This window comes from Rhinoraja longicauda, chromosome 25, assembly GCF_053455715.1.
Source record: "Rhinoraja longicauda isolate Sanriku21f chromosome 25, sRhiLon1.1, whole genome shotgun sequence".
Lineage (NCBI taxonomy): Eukaryota > Metazoa > Chordata > Chondrichthyes > Rajiformes > Arhynchobatidae > Rhinoraja > Rhinoraja longicauda.
In genome coordinates, this window is record NC_135977.1 from 30,884,746 (window position 1) to 30,902,285 (window position 17,540).

Genomic DNA, 17,540 nt, shown 5'->3' on the forward strand with positions numbered 1-17,540 from the left:
TCTTTTCTGTCTCAGAATGTTATTTCTCATCACTTTTATTAGGATACAGGGTCAAGTAGTTTAGATCAGTTTTTGCCTGTTTCCCAATTTCTCCTTCGGTTACCACATAATTGTAGTACGTTTTCTGCAGCCAAAATTACTTGCACAACGTTGGTAGATCCGCACTTCAAGGCTTTCCTGACGCATGAACTCCTTTATGAATTCAAATGTGGTACAGAACTGAGCACCATGTGAGATTGATCAGCACATAAGAAGGTATTCAGAAATTTTGAAGTGCTTATCTGTCAGTTGCATCATTATGCAGACATACATTTTTGAAAGCTGACCTTGTGGTGATGTGGTTGCCCTATTTGAAGTTCATGTCCATAATAAAAGTATTTTATTACAATGTTAAAACTGAACTTGTATGACCCTTCATTTTTTATTAATGCATTGCAATTGTTTGCTGAGCAGAACATGACAGCACCATGCTACTAATAAACTTTTAGGATATTTGTTTGATCAGTGATAATGTTAAAATTGCACTTTTGTTTTCTATGTTGATTATTTTTGTTGACTTTTATTTCTAATTAATTTGAATATTTGAAAGAATTCCTCACTTTTTATTATTTTTGTAAATTAGTTTAGAATATTATAACTTTTACTCGAAGGTAGTTATAAAAAACTTCCCTAATATGTATAACCTCATCAATTTACTACATTTAAAAGGACTGAATTTGGTAGAAGGAACTTTGGGATATTCTGAAAATGATATGATGCATAAATGTGAATCTATTTTTCCAACTCAGACATAAAACTTGCGAGAACCTTATGTTGATATTTTTATACTGTAAACATGCTAGTGTTCAGTATTGTTCAAGTTTGTGTTTTGTCTGTACTTTAAAATATTAACGCCTCGTTCACAAAGTATTCAAAATAGGGCATTGAATGAGAGTTACATGATTAAGTGACCCTGCGTATTCTGTCCACTGTGGTTCCGTTCAATGATTAAAAGTAACGTAGAAGTAGAAACTACTAACTTCCCGTTAGAAGTAAATACGGGAGATGGGGAGGGATGGAGGTGAGGGTGGTGAGAGTACTGATCTTACTGTCTTTAAGGAAGGGAGTAAATGAACAACTTTTTGTCTAGTTTATTGGCTGGGTATGAAATGTAATTTCTCTTGGAAATAGTAGTTTCAATTGGCATACAAGCAGGTGTACTGCAGCCGGACAAAGAGGAGAGAGAAAAAACGGAACGATAAGCTATACAGCCTGGCATTAGTTGCGAAAAAGTTAGATTTTATTATTTGGCATATGGTTACAGAACACTTGTTAAAAATTTAAAAATCACCATGTGCATACCTTTTGCCAAGATCCTCCAGGTTTGTTGCTGCTCATGGATTTCTCCAGTATAGTGCCAACCTTCTCAGATTTCCCAGTTCACTGCCCTTTCAAAGTCCTCTTCACAAACATCTTGGAATAGGTATAAATTGGAAGCGTTGACTCACAGCTCAAAACTAGGCATCCATGAGATAGCGTGGTCTCCCCGCAGCAGCAGAGATGCAGTCCACTACTGTTGTAGTGGACATCAGTCTGAAGAAGGGTCTCGACCCGAAACGTCACCCATTCCTTCTCTCCCGAGATGCTGCCTGACCCGCTGAGTTACTCCAGCATTTTGTGAATAAACCACTACTGTTGTTATTGTTACCTCTGAGTTTTGAAGCCAACTTGAAGAATATGCCAGAAGCATTGACAGCATTTTATTAAAAATGAGGTTCCAGTAAAACCTCAGTAAAACTAGTAAATAGCAAGAACTCCATGCCATAGAATGTACAGATCCTAAAACCAATCAATCAGGACAAAGCTCTGAAGTCCTTCCAATTGCATTAATGAATGGTAGTAGATAATCAAAGAAATAACAAGAAGTGTCTTCACAAATACACTCATTCCCAGTCATGGTGGATATTGCAGTGGAAAATAAAGTGCACAACTTGCAAATGAGTGAAAAGGGTCGAGTGGAAGATACCACATTTACCACATTTTGCCATCTTGTGAAGTACCCAACACGGTTGAAGAAGGATATTAATTAATTGCACGATATGTTAGAAAACAGATGATTATATTTTGATTGCAGTGTTAAAGACTGCTCCAGATTTATTGGCGCCTCATTCCAAGCTGTCGCAGTGGCAGTAGAACACTGCCATTTATTTGACAATATAATTTAACAGCGAAAAGCAAATTGTTGGAGGGGTGGTGAAAATGAAGGGGGAGGGGAGGGAGGGGGTGGCCAAGTCTCAAAATCTATTGGAATTCTTTGAGTGGTTTTCAGCTGATTCTATGGTGTATAACTTGCCTCTAATACCTAAAGCCTTTTCACCAAGAGGCAAGAACGTTCTATTTTCACATATTCTGAAACAGAAAATGACATTCGTACTAGTAGCAGCACAACTGATATGTAAGCATAATATTCTATAAACACCTTAATAAACAGCAAAAGGCAGTGCAGTGCACACAAAAAACGTTAATAGTACAAATACAAAACAATGCCCCGCAAGTCTATGTAGTTTTGAGCTTGGTTGGAGGATGTAGTGTTTAATAGCCTGATGGTTGTTGGAAAGAAGCTGCTGCTGAACTTGGACATTATCGTTTTCAGACGGCAGGAGTGAAATGAGGGTGCAGCCAGGATGGAGTGAGTCCCTGATGATGCTGGCTGCCTTTTTGAGGCAGCAACTCCCGTAGATCCCTTCGATGGTGGGGAAGTCAGTAACACGATGGACTGGACAGTGTTTACCACATTTTGCAGTCTTGTTTCTTCCTGGGCATTCAAGTTGCCAAACCAGGCAGTGATGCAACCAATCGATATGCTCTCGACTGTATACCTGTAGAAGCTCAGGAGAGTATTCGTCAACATGCCAAACCTAAATCTTCTAAGGAGGCATTGATAGGCTTTCTTTATGATTGCAACAATGTGCTGGATCCAGGACAGATCTTTAGAGATATGCATGGCCAAGAATTTGAAGAATTTGGCTCCCATCAAGAAGGCATAAGTCCAGAGGATGATGGAATGCTTTCCACTTTGTACTAACCTAAAGAACTTGCAATGAAGCCCAACAGCACTCGGGCAACAAAGGCTGCACCCCATTCACTGCCATACCATTGATCTAAGATGTACTGCAACAACATTTTTTAATCAACACCTCCCAAACTATACATCCATACGTCACAATGCCTCAGAAAGTCAGCCAACATAATCAATGACTTGTCCCATCCTGGTTATTAAAAACATACACCACCAGACCCAGGAGCAGCTTCTTCCCTCTATTACCAGGCTTCTGAACAGTTTTTCCATAAACTGGAGTCCTGTCCAATTCACCTGTACCCTAGTGGGGACATTGAACTTTGCTTATGGAACTGATGCATTACTAGGCTGACAACTATATTCTGCACTAAGTATCTACCACTTTGCCCTATCTATTGTACTTGAGTTTGACTTGATTGTACCTATGTATGCTATATCTGATCTGTTTGGATAGCATGCAAAACAAAACTTTTCACTGTACCACGGTACACGTGACAATAATAAACCTAAATCTAAACTACCTTCAAATTTACCTCCAAGCCTTTTAGTTTAGTATTAGTTTAGAGAAAAAAAGTGGAAACAGGCCCTATGGCCGGTCGAGTCTGCACTGACCAGCAATCACCCATGCACTAGTTCTATCCTACATACAAGGGACAATTTACAGAAGATAATTAACCTACAAACCTGCACGTCTTGGAACCAGCATCTGCAGTTCCTCCCTACACACTCTGCTACCTTAGCTTAATTTGCTTTACTTGGCAGGAACCAGGATTCACAACTGGACGTCTTGCATCTGTTTGATTAATGTTGGTGTACTATCAGTGATGCCTATGGTGATTGGTACACTGTCTCTTCTCATCTTGGATATTACATACATTGAAAACAAGGTCGTGTTTGACAGTTGAGAGGACATTTTACAAGACATTTACTTACCTCAGCCAATTACAATAAACTTTGGTCCAAGGACTGGAACTATCTGGAATTTGGCATAGTTAGCAACCTCCCAGGCACAAAGGAATGTGAAATAGGAGAAAGATTTCAACTGTACCACCAAGTGGTGGCTTTTCAACATCAGTTAAAGAGGATAGACACAAAGTGCTGGAGTAACTAAGGCTGAGTCCCTCCAGCATCTTGTGTCAATCTTCGGTGTAAACCAGCATCTGCAATTCCTTCCTACACATCAGTTAAAGAGGGACGCCTTTAACTTTCAGTTTCCTGACTTGAGAGTTCTTGATGCAGATCATGGAGGTGTAACAAAATATTGATCCATTCCCAGCGTAGGCATCTACTACTGTTGACAAGCTCACAGGACTGATACTGAAATTCATCTGAGATTTGGAAGTAGTAAATCTTAATCTTTCATCTGAGCCAATATTGCCAAAGCTAGTGGACTAATTTTATTGGATGAAGTGGATCACATTGATCGATGAGATTCAAATCTCTATAAACAGCCGCACACCAAGTTAACTGGAGTGAAAAATTCAAATTTTAGATCATATTGAAGACTTTAAAATAAATAATGCCATTCAACCTTTAACCAATTAAATTCTACCATGACTCCAATAGCTGAAATGTCTGCTGCACAAAATCTCTAGATCAATAGATGTTTGAATTCTGAAAGCTGTGAACTTGAAAATATGAATAAAGGAATCTATAGAAAGGTGACTTTTTGATGGTTAACAGAGTGGGCAGTTTTTTCCCAACTTTTTCCCTGACCAGATTCATAAGGTATGAAAGTTTTGAAGCAGAAAAAGTCAACCTATTCTGAAGTGAGTGTATTCCTTTGCATCGTATCAGTACTTTCCAGGTTTTGCACAGAGTTACTAGCAATGTTCGGCTGGCAGCTGCACTGACTAAATTTATTATTTTTAAGATAATGTAAATTTTCTTTTCCAGGGGTATCTTATGATTAAGGGATACTCTAAGAGGTGACAATAGGAGTTTAGGTGGCCTGGATGAGATTGAACGCAAAACAAAGATGTGAACATATATATTTTTTTAAGTTTGTTTAATTTCCAGGTATAATATTATTCTAGTTGTTGTTCTGGAACAGCATATAAAAGCCTTTAGGTCAGTGAGCTTCCCATTCTTAATTTCTCAAAACAGTTCTGACGAAAAGCTCACCAAAGTATCATACCACTCATTATGGATCGGTGTGGAACACTCAAATACGTTGTGCCAATGTACTGCGACATTGGTTGAGAAAATCGGTTAATTTTATTGGACGAAGTGGATCATATTGATCGATTAGATTCAAATCTCCATAAACAGTTGCACAAAAAGTTAACTGGAGAGAAAAAAATTCAAGTCATATTGAGGTCTGTAAAATAAATAATGCCGAACTCAGCTATCCTGTGAGTAAAGGCAACCGGTGCTTGGTCAGCTTTTCAGGATAATAGTAGCCACTGCTGATCCCTGGCCTATGTTGTAGTAAATGATCTCAAGTGACCACCAGTTGGGCTACTATGATTGGTTTTTGTGCTTCCATCCAATTCAGGGTCATTCAGTTTGCGGGCCATTGACACCTGCAGATATTATATACTTGAAATGTATCTAATTATAGCAGTTCTGCCACAGACATCTACAATCCTTGTTCACACATAAAGAATGACCTTATAGTTCTATTATTAAGTGGTCTGGATTCAGCATCGGTATCCCTGAAAGAGGACAGATGAAAATTGGGAAGAAAATTCAAACATGAAATTTATTGAATTGCATCCTGTTTGATTGAAACCCATAACATGGAATATAATTTTGAAAAGTGATTAGAGCTTGAGGATTTCTTCATTTAAAGAATTCTAATAAACAGTTGTTAGTTTTACTGTATGCGCTGTCATAATAGCCGCACATCACTGTGTGTGGTTTTACTTACCTGACAATTTCGTTGCAAGCATGCGTTGTAAATGCTTTTAAAAGCTGCCACATTAATGGGGTTAAATCTAGTTTTATGATAATTCTATAAAAATCTGTCAACATTTGATTCAATTTTATCTGTCTCTTATTTAATTTGTCTTAAATTAGAAAATTTCAGAAGAGCAACCTACGGGTCTTTCCACTCCCTTGAGAGATTCCTATTTTTTTTACCCCAGCTAATTTACTGAGTGCAACCAAGAAGAACAGAGCAGAATTTCACTTATTGATCTGATGAAATATGAACTGCACGGCAGTACAGTCCTGTGACTTTTTTCATGACAATAGAGCCTCATGTTTACAGTCTGACATAAGCCAATTTAATCCAGCATCTGCTCAGACCGTCTTGTGTATATCATTAAAAATTTATCAAGTGGTAGAAGTGGCTGTATACTTGGTCAACCCCTGATCCTTGCCATTTGAGACTGTGACTGTGGTTACCTCATTCTCAATCAATGTTGTACAATCCAGATTTTCTTTTGCTTCTTCTTCAACTTACTGAAATTCAAAACCATTTAAAAAGTACTTCATAAATATCAACTGTAGTTGTCCACTGCCAGGTCTTGCTCCCTCCACCACGTGGAATAAATCAGTAAATAATTTGTTTCATCAAGCAAGCAAAGTCTCATATTTGTTCAAATAAATCTTTTGTAACACACAGACCCAGATCCTGAAGCCTGTTGTACTGTATTTTTGGTGTAACAGGCTCCAGTATGGTTTGCTAAGTGACAAAATAATGGCAGCAACTTTTTTTGTTACATTTAACATTGCTTGAAATTCCCTTGGGTATTCCAGTCATGTTTTGGTCAAATGCTGATCGTATTGCATGATTTAGTGTAGGTTGAATGGTTCTACCAGGCAACTCTTTCTGTCTGACCCAAAGTCTCTAGAATTTTATGTTGAGGATGATGTTCAGTTCAAACAGAAGGAAAACAAAAATGTGATTTGCAAGATATGGGTGTTATGTACATGAAAATGGTTGATTAAAAACACACTAGTTGATTGGAAGGGATTATGGGAGTGATAGTGCAGCTTTGAGCTCCAATAGCGGCAAGATTAAGTGTATGAACTGCGGTGGGGAGGTAAGTGGTTGGGTGCAGGAAATGCATGTAGGGGCAAAATGCACAGGGGCATGTGTCTGGGGGGCTGAATGTCATCCCACAGAGCTAGCATGTGCACTGAAATTATGGCTATGTTGGAATTTGGCAGCTTGAAGGGGCTAATTTTCAGCTGACGACACCCATTTCCCAAAATGTGACCCTCTTGTATAATATTCTGATCTACAGAACAGTGAACATTAAGCTGCTGTTTTACAATAGGGATGCTTGTGGGTGGGAAAGAAGGAAAAATGAAAAGAAAGGGAGCATAAGAAAATAAGAGCAGGAGTAGGCCATCAGGCGCTCCAAGCCTTACCCATCATTTCACATAAAATGGCTCATCTAGGCTGGCCTCAACTCCTCTTCTGTGCCATTTCTCCATAGTCCTCTACTCCTCGCAAAATGTATCCACTTACATTTTTAAATACTCATGATCCAGCTTCCATCATCCGTAAGTTCAGAGAATTCCAGAGATTCACCACCCTCTGCGAAAAGAAATTTCTACTTTCTGCAGTTTTAAATGACCGGCCTCTTTCTTATTTTATAGTTATGCCTTGTTGTTTGAGATTATCTCACTTGTGAAAACATCTCAACATTCACCCTGTTGAATTCACCCCCTTAGGACCTTGTATGTTTGCATAACTCCTTATTCTTCTACACTCCAGAGAATACAGGCACAAATTTTCCTATCCATGTAGCTCGCCAAGTGTTTTGTGAATGCTGTTATAGTATCTCCCACTACTACCTCCTCTTGCAGCTTGGTTCATATGCTCAGCACCCTCTGCGTGAAGAAGTTCCCCCTCAGATTCGTATTAAATCTTGTCCTTCTCACCTTCGATATATGTCCTCTTGTTTTTGATTCCCCAACCCTGGGTAAAAGACTCTGTGCATTTATCCTATCTATTTCCCACATGATTTTAGAGACCTTTATAAGATCACCCCTCAGCCTCCTGCGCTCCTAGCCTGTCCAACCTCTCCCTATAGCTCAGCCCCTCTCACTCGAGGAAGTAGCTTGGTGAATCTCCTTTGTGTTGCTTCCATTGTTACTGTATTTTGTTTAGGTAGGTAGACTAAGCTTGACGCAGATTCCAACTGGGCCTTGGTACCCTGAACAAGTGCAATAAAACCTCACTACTTGTAAACTCCAACCCTTTTTCAATTAAGGCCAAAATGCCATTTGCTAACTTAACTAGTTTTTGGACCTGCCTGCAAGCTTTTTGTGATTCATACACTAGAACGCCAAGATCCCTCTGTACTAAACTTTTTAATACCATCCCGTTTGAATAACAATCTGCCTTTTTATTTCTCTTACTGCTTATTCATATTGTTCATGATTTCCACTTGTTCATGTTACAGCTGTATAAAATTTTAGTTAGGCTGCTTCTGGCATTACAGGAAGGACGTTGTGGTGTTGGAGTGTGTACAAAAGAGGTTCACCAGGATGCTGCCTAGATTAGAGGATAATAGTTATAAAGAGAGGACAGACTTGAAGTGTGCTCTCTGGAACATCAGAGGCACAGGGGAGACGTGACAGACGTTTACAAAATTATAGGCGGCATAAATAGGGTAGACAGGGTGGAAATGTCAAAGACTGGAGGGCATAGCTCTAAGGTGAGAGAAGTATAAAGGAGATGTATAGGATAGGTTTTTTAAGCAGGGATTGGTAAATGCCCAAAAGGCGCTACAAGGGTTGCGGGTGGAACCAGTTATGATGATCTAATTGAAGAGAATTTTGGATAGGCACAAGAATATGCAGGAAATGAAGGGATACAGATCATGTGCAAGATGAAGGGATTAGTTTAATTTGGCATTATGTTTGACAGGGACATCATGGGATGAAGGGCTTGTCCGTGTGCAGTACTTCAGGTTCAGTTTAGTTTATTGTCACCTGTACCGAGGTACAGGGAAAAGCTTTTGTTGCGTGCTAACCATTCAGCAGAAAGACAATACATGATTACAATTGATCCATTTTTAGTGTATAGATACAGGATGAGGGAATAACATTTAGTTCAAGTTAAAGCCAGCAAAGTCTGATCAAGGATAGTCCGAGGGTCACCAAAGAGGACTTCTCTCTGGTTATGATAGTTGCCTGTTCTATGTCCTAAGAGAGGTATAAATAAATGAAGTAAAGATGCCTATGAAAAACAGTATATTGCAGCTAGTTGATAAAATGCAGTGACAGGTGAGTTCATGTATAACAGGCTACTGGAATATTGAATAGAATATGTTCTGTAGTGTCTTTGCATGATCCTTTGACATTCAAGTTGACCTTATGTGCCATATTATTATAATAATAATAATAATAATATATTTATTTTATATAGCGCCTTATCACATGCTCAAAGCGCTTTACAAATACATTTAACATAGAGACAAACAGACAAACTATCCTGACGGAAAAGCGGCTAATACTCAACGCCAGCGTCCTCTCACGTCAGGGTCCGGCAGCAGACATCAAAAAGCACAAATAAAGATTAAACTAGAATAGAAAATCTTCAGGGAAGAAATAGCTTAGAGGAGAAGTTAGACAAATAACATGTTGACATATTAAAATGAGATAATTTAATTAGAATCCAGTGCAATAAGGAAAAAGTGCATAGATGTTTTCTAATATAAACAGTTTTGTATTTTCTTAGTTGAGGGTTGATGTCAATTCTCATGATGTATTTACATCTTTTTTCAAAATTGCTTAAATCCAAATTCTTCAAATTAAATTTATCCTAATAGTTTATCTTATTGTTGAGCTCTCAAAATTAACAGTATGCATGCTTTCCCACGTGTTCAATTGATATCCTATAAATGACGCTAAAAATTAGTGTTGCATGATGCTTGAATCTATTAGTGGCTATACAATGTTTGTGCAGCTTGCAGAATTAGATAGCAACATTAACTTGTATTTCTGTAAATGATCTTAATTTTTAAAAATGTTAAAGATTGTAGCAGAAAATTGTTTTAAAGATTGTCTTAAATCATTTCAAGATGTGACCAAGCAATCACCTGTTGATTAGTATTTATTTTGTGCTATAATGCTATCAATCAAAAATAAGACAATTATCTAATTTAAATATCCAGAGTACATACATTTTCTCACGTTAAATGTTTGGGAAAACAAAAATATTTTTGAACCAACATCCATTATATACCAATGCTTAGTATTTCTCAGTACAAGTTGATGGATAACAGTTTGCAATGTTGATACAATTATTGTTGTAATTTATTTTATTGAAGTGACTACTCATGTCTATAATTTTCTTGGTAGATGACAAGTAATAACTGTCAGAATTGGTTTGGCTTCATATGTCATCCTTTAACATTCTTTCACTGCCAAACTGCCTATGAAAATTGGCACATAGAATCATAGGGTGTGGAAACAGCCCCTTCAACCCAACTTGCCCACACTGGCCAACGTGATGTCCCAACTACACTTGTCCCACCTGCCTGCATTTGGTCCATATCCTTCCAAACCTGTCCTATCCATGTACCTGTCTAACTGCTTCTTAACTGTTGGGATAGTCTCTGCCTCAATTAACTCCCCTGGCAGTTTGTTCCACATACCCACCAACCTCTGTGTGAAAAAGTTACCCCTCAGGTTCCTATTAACTCTTTTTCCCTTCACCTTAAACCTATGTACCCTGGTCCTCGATTCACCTACTCTGGGCAACAGACTCTGTGCATCTACCCAATCTATTCCTCTCAAGATTTTATACACCTCTATACGATCACTCCTCATCCTCCTATGCTCCAAGGAATAGATCCCAGCCTACTCAACCTCTCCCTATAGCTCAGACCCTCTAGACCTGGCAACATCTCGTAAATCTTCTCTGTACCCTTTCCAGCTTGACAACGTCTTTCCTATAACATGGTTTCTAGAACATGGAAACATGGTTTCCTGATTTCTGAAGTCAGCGTTCCTTGGTTTTTGTTGGCTATCTCCTGCTGATGAGGGGGAGTCACCCTGTTCCTTTCCCCTTCTCCAGATGCTCATCTTCCCTCCCCCTTGGATCTTCCACCCATATCCCTCCGGCTTTGCATTTCACTTGTCTTTCCTTTTCAAACACACTATTGTCTCCTTTTCACCTCGTGCCTTTGTCACCTTCTCCAGCCATATGCAATCACTCCCCCTCATCTGTATTCCCCTATCACTTGCTAGGCACTGCCTCACTCTCACCTCTCTAATCCAGCTTTCTCCTCATTGCTTTATCAGTCTAAAGAAAGTCACGGCCTGAAACGTCTGTCATTTCCCTCCGCAGATGCAGCCTGACCCACTGAGTTTCTCCAATCTTTTCGTTTTTGATGATATGAACATTGTTGTACAAATGATATTTGATAATGATATTTTTACCCCACAATATATTCATTATTCCATAGGATAAAACCCAGCGCGATGCGTGCTTACCCCATTGTTCATTGGGGTAAAATACAGAGGTGTAGTCAACGACTTTGTTGAAAGGTGTGGGTTGAATCACCTGCAGCTCAACACCGACGAGGGAAGTTCACCTTCAACAAGTCCTTTTCTTCTTTATTCTTCGTTATTCTATATTTGAATAATGGAAGACCCTTTATCACAATTGTGTAGTTCTTGAAAATTTCCTCCCATCTCCTTCCCAATATTTAATGATCCATTTTATATATCAGTAGCATATTCCTTGCCTCACTACAGCAAAAATCATTTCAAGTGCCACATTGATTTAAAAAAATTAAAATCAACATTTCAACATCAACATCAACCCCAGCACACGACAGTGAAGGAGATGGCACTGTCTACCACCGATTGGTAGAACATCTGCAGCATCTTACTGCAGATGTTGAAGGAGCGGAGCCTTCTCAAAAAGTACAGCCAGCGCTGTCCCTTCTTGTACAAGGCCTCAGCTTTCCTGGACCACTCCAGTTTACTGTCCAGGTACACTCCAAGGTATTTGTACTCCCTGGTAAACTGCACATCCATATCATTGATGGAGACAGGGTTTCGGCATGTTCCTCTCCTAAAGTCCACCATTAACTCCTTAGTCTTGTCGGTGTTGAGCTGCAGGTATTTCAACCACACCACTCAACAAAGTCGTTGACTACACCTTTGTATTCAGTTTTCCGCCCCTCACTGATGCAGCCCACAATTGCAGTCATGTGAAAACTTCTGCAGGTGGCAGGAAATGGAGTTATATTTGAAGTCCGAGGTGTAGATGGTGAATAGGAAGGGAGATAGGACCGGCCCCTGTGGGGCCCTGTGTTGCTCACCAACATGTCCGAGACACAGTTCTGTAGCCTGACATTTTGTGGTCGTCCAATCAGGTAGTTGGTGATCCAGGACACCAATGGAGCATCCACTGGCATCTTCATCAGTTTGCTCCCTAGCAGTGCAGGCCGAATGGTGTTGAAAGCACTGGAGAAGTGAAAAAACATGACTCTCACAATACTTCCTGGCTTATCCAGGTGAGCATAGGAACGATGGAGCAGGTGAATGATGGCCCCCATCTTTGTTTGGTAAGCGAACTGCAGGGGGTCCAGGTAGGGTTTAACCAGGTGAGTGAGCACCAGCCTCTCCAGGGACTTCATGATGTGTGAAGCCAGCGGCACCGGTCTGTTGACATTGGAGGAGCTGGGGCACGTCCTTTTTGGTACAGGAACCAGGCAGGATGTCTTCCACATCACAGGAACCCTCTCCAGGCTCATGCTCAGGTTGAAGGTATGCTGGAGTACTCCGCACAACTGGCTGGCACATGCCTTGAGTACCCTAGGGCTGACACTATCGGGATCCATGGCTTTGAATCGGTATCTGCTGCCTCTGAATCATGAGTGTACTGGATATTACTAACTTTTAAGGTCCTGTTTTTTTTCATTTCTGTCTAGTTTCCTGGATATCCTAAATCCTTTATCTTCTTATGTCATTGATTTGCATTTGGTCCACGAATTTAGGTTATTCCTCCCTCCTCTGTAAAAATATTCTGCACCCTCCAATGTATATAAGTATATATACTTCAACCTGGAGACTCTAGAGACAATAGACTTTAGGGTAGATATTAACTGTACTCCTCTCAACAAGTCCTAAACTACTATCTATTGGTGACCCTCGGCTATCTTTGATCTGACTTTACTGGCTTTATCTTGCACTAACCATTATTCCCTTATCATGTATCTGTACACTGAATGGCTCGATTGTAATCATGTATTGTCTTTTGACTGCTACAATACAATCACGTGTATTGATTTGTACACGTGACAATAAACTAAACTGAACTGAACTCCCCTCTTTGGTATTTGATATTTTCTTAAATATCAGATACCCCATAACTTCTATACTTTGTTCACAAGTTCACACGATATAGGAGTAGAATTAGGCCATTGGGCCATTTGGCCCATCGAGTCTACTCCTCCATTTCAATCATGGCTGATCTCTGCCTCCTAATCCCATTTTCCTGCCTTCTCCCTGTAACCCTTGACACCCGTTCTAACCAAGAATTTGTCTATCTCTGCCTTAAAAATATCCACTGAATTGGTCTCCACAGCCCTCTGTGGCAAAGAGTTCCACAGATTAACTACCCTCGGACTAAAGAAGTTCCTCCTCACCCTTTTTAAAAGAGCACCCTTTAATTCTGAGGCTTTGACCTCTCCCACCAGTGGAAACATCCCTTCCACATCCACTCTATGCCTTTCATTATTCTGTAAGTTTCAATGTGGTCTCCCCTCAACCTTCTAAACTCCAACGGGTAGAGGCCGTTAAACGCTCATTATATGCTAACCCACTCATTCCTGGAATCATTCTTGTAAACATTCTTGTAAATCATTGTTGTGCTGCTTTGTGCAGTCACTTGCCACACTATGCCATATATGTGCTTGGGACTTCATCCCAAGATGTCATCACTTCACTGGTGAAGTAGTTTCTGTTTTTATTTTCCAGTATCTGAACTTTTTTTTGATTTTTTGGTTCAAAGTCACTTTCTAATCAACTGCAGCACTAGCATCTCACACTTCAGCTCGCTAATGGTACTGTTCTGTTTAAGGTTGTGTGTACTTGTCATCGACTCACCAAATATACCGGTATTATTAACAGTTTGAGTGAAATAAATATGGTTGTTAAATAAAATTGAAGTGATTGTGTTTTATTTAAAAAGATTACTTTCATGCCACAATTAAAGATCATAAATAGGGGGGAAAAAAACTGGGCATTAACATAAAAGGCATGTGTGCACGATGGACAATGGGGAAAAGGATACATTAGCAGAGAAGTGTGTAGCCAACAAGTACAATAGTGTTCTCAGCAACCAGGCAGGATGCCCATTACCCACATGCCATTTAGCAACTTCTGCCAAACTAAAGCAGGAGAAAATGATGCCAGTGGTTCCTCTCAGTAAAGCCTAGGGTACCACAAATTGGGTCAATAACAACACATTATCAGCAATAAAAGAATTCTGAATTTATTTGTGGAAAGTCAGTCCATAGATAAAATCATGGCTTTGAACTCCTATTTAATTTCAAACATAGCATATCTCCTTGTTCTTCAAAAATATTTCTTAAAGTGATTATAACGTGTGGAATTAGCCCTCGAGGACGTATTTTTAAACAAAATTCAGCTGAGAGTATCTGCATGTAAATGGTAATGGTGGCTTGAATTTTTGAGGTGACTTGCAATGGACTTTTGAACAGAAGCTTGCTCTCATGGTGCCTGCAGAGTACTATGTTTACATAACTGTTGTGCTGCTGCAAGTAAGGATTTCATTGTCCTGGGACATATGACAATAAAACACTCTTGACTCGTAAAATTGAAGAATCCTAGTTAATCTTTGTTCATCTAAATCATGAATTGTAAGAGTATTTATTTGATTGCAAAATTTTTGGTACCTTATTAAAGATGTTGTTTCTAATTCTTCAATTTAAATACCAAGTTTATACTCAAAATCAGTTGAATAACTGGTTACCCTGGTATTCTTGCATTATATGTAATAAACCACTATAATAAAGTGTTTAATTGATCAAAGTAAACAATCTTTTCAAGAGAGAGTAGAATTTAGCTCTTAGGGCTAAGGGAATCAAGGGATATGGGGGGAAAAGCTGGAACGGGGACCAATTTTGGATGATCAGCCATGATCATATTGAATGGCGGTGCTAGCTTGAAGGGCCAAATTGCCTACTCCTACACCTATTTTGTATGTTTCTATGTTTATAAACACTTGTGGCCTTAAATAATTTGTACATGATTTATCCCTTTTTATGTTTGTGCAAAGGTTATATTTCCTCCTTGAGCACTCACCAAAGTATGTTTTTCATTCATTTAATATGCATAAAAGTATTATTTGTGAGCAAATCAGAGGACCTCATGCACAACAGCTAACTTGCAGTCATGCGGATTATTGTATTAAAAAATGGGCATTTTAAATGGATGAATATCCAAGCAGCTTTACTTGAAAGAGATAGTGGATTTTCAGAAGATTGCTGACACGGTCTGGTGTCTGCTACTTATCGAGACCATACAACTGGATACATTTATTTTTTGTTGAGAAGATCGCGATCTTCTGTAGTTTAAATTATGCTCTGTGACCACATTCAGAGCTTTTGAGTCATAAACATAGCTGCTTATATTATTTCTAATTAGTAACTTCACTAGGTGGCCAGCATTGTGAATAAACAAGCAGATAATTGAACTGGTTCTTTCAGATACACATCAGGAGACGTGAGAATGTGGGATATAAGCACCTGGGACAGCAGTGCCTTGTATCTGGAAACGTCACGCAGCTCTGCGGAACTTGGACTACAGCCACATGTCTCCTTTGTGAGGATAAATAGCACCATAGCAGTGGCGGCTTACAAGGGTGGTGAGTACCAAAAACACCACCACAGGGCTGTTCAACAATTAACAGTGGCAGCTGCTGCAGACATCCACTGTGAGATTTAGATAGGAACACTTCTGGCCAGTAATCTAAATGCATTAGTGGGCAGCACAAACCCATTACCATTAAAGTTTCTATTATGTCATCCTAAAAGTGAAATGCCAGTATTTCAGTTCCAGCATTGTGTTGAGGGAAGAAACCATTGTGGCCCTTTGTCGTGGTGAACCCAGTTCTTTCAAAACTAAGTTAGTACACCTCAAAAGACGAACATGAGCAGCAATTTGACCAAGAGCAATCGATGAAAATACATTATTTGTTAAGTTTTTAATGTTTAACCATTATGTTGCAATTTATAACATGATTTGATGTATTGGTATACATTTATAAGATGAGTTTATTTTTTGAATGCAGGAAGTTAATTGCAGTAAAAGTTAATTCCACTATTAGATTTTTTATTTCTGTCGTTACCCCCAACACACTTTTAAAACTTTTTTTATAGATATTACATAGCATTATAATACATTTTACACTGAACCAAACACATTGAAAGAGAGCACGGAAACTGGGTCCCAGTGAGTTGAAAAGAGCCCAGGAACTTGTGGACTTACAGCTAATACAGCAACTGAGGTCTGCTGACTAAAGAGTGCGGAAACTGGGATGCCAGTGAATGGAAAGTGAGTGAAGAGAGAGCATGGGAAGTGAGACACCAGTGATGGAATAGGTGTACGGTAACATCGGCTTGGTGACTAGAAATGGAGTGGGGAACCGGGATCCCAGTGAATGGAAAAGGAGAGACAAACATTACTTAGGAGAGAGGGAATGGGTGACGTTTCGGGCCGAGACCCTTCTTCAGACTGACATCAGTCTGAAGAAGGGTCTTGACCCGAAACGTCATTCATTCCCTCTCTCCTAGATGCTGCCTGACCCGCTGAGTTACTCCAGCATTTTGTGATACCTTCGATTTGTACCAGCATCTACAGTTATTTTCCTTCACGACAAACATTACTTGGTGAGCAAGATGGCAAACCATTGGAATTTCAGAATAACTGGGTAGCAGATTATCAGAGTTTTATTTTAAATAAAGTGCTATATAATATACAAAAGAAAGTGCATAAGCAAATGTTGTGCTCCTCTTCCACTGGACCACTTTCTTTCAAAAACCTATGATTTTGTGTTCCATGATTTCATACTAAATACATTTAGAAATGGCTAAAACCATCTGAAGATAAGTGCAAGATTTCAAGGCTGTTCTGAGACTCAATAGTCTAATTCTGGTTAAACCAGCAACATCTTTACTGGATAATTATTTTCATTGACATTTTAAAGACCTTATCAGGAAAATGTAAAGATTTGTCTCTTATTGTCAAAACCCCAAACCAAATTTTCCAAAAGGTTGACTGCTGTAACACAATATACAGATTTAATGGGCTGAACAGCCTCCTTTCATGATATATAAGAAAATAACTGCAGATGCTGGTACAAATCGCTGGAGTAACTCAGCAGGTCAGGCAGCATCTCAGGAGAGAAGGAATGGGTGACGTTTCGGGTCGAGACTGATGACTGATGATTATAACTTTCATGATATAATCATTTTGATATACCATAGCACCAAATTGAAAACAATTGACCTAAAGCATGCCACAGCAGGAGATGTTT

General features: G+C 39.2%; 1 protein-coding gene across 1 annotated transcript in view; it reads left to right on the forward strand.

The window, feature by feature from the left end:
- The window catches only part of fbxw8 (F-box and WD repeat domain containing 8), a 134,771-nt gene that overhangs the window by 30,039 nt on the left and 87,192 nt on the right, over positions 1–17,540 (forward strand). The window contains exon 5 of the mRNA XM_078421751.1: positions 15,712–15,869. Coding sequence (XP_078277877.1) covers positions 15,712–15,869 — 158 coding nt within the window. The remainder of the gene's footprint in view (positions 1–15,711; positions 15,870–17,540) is intronic.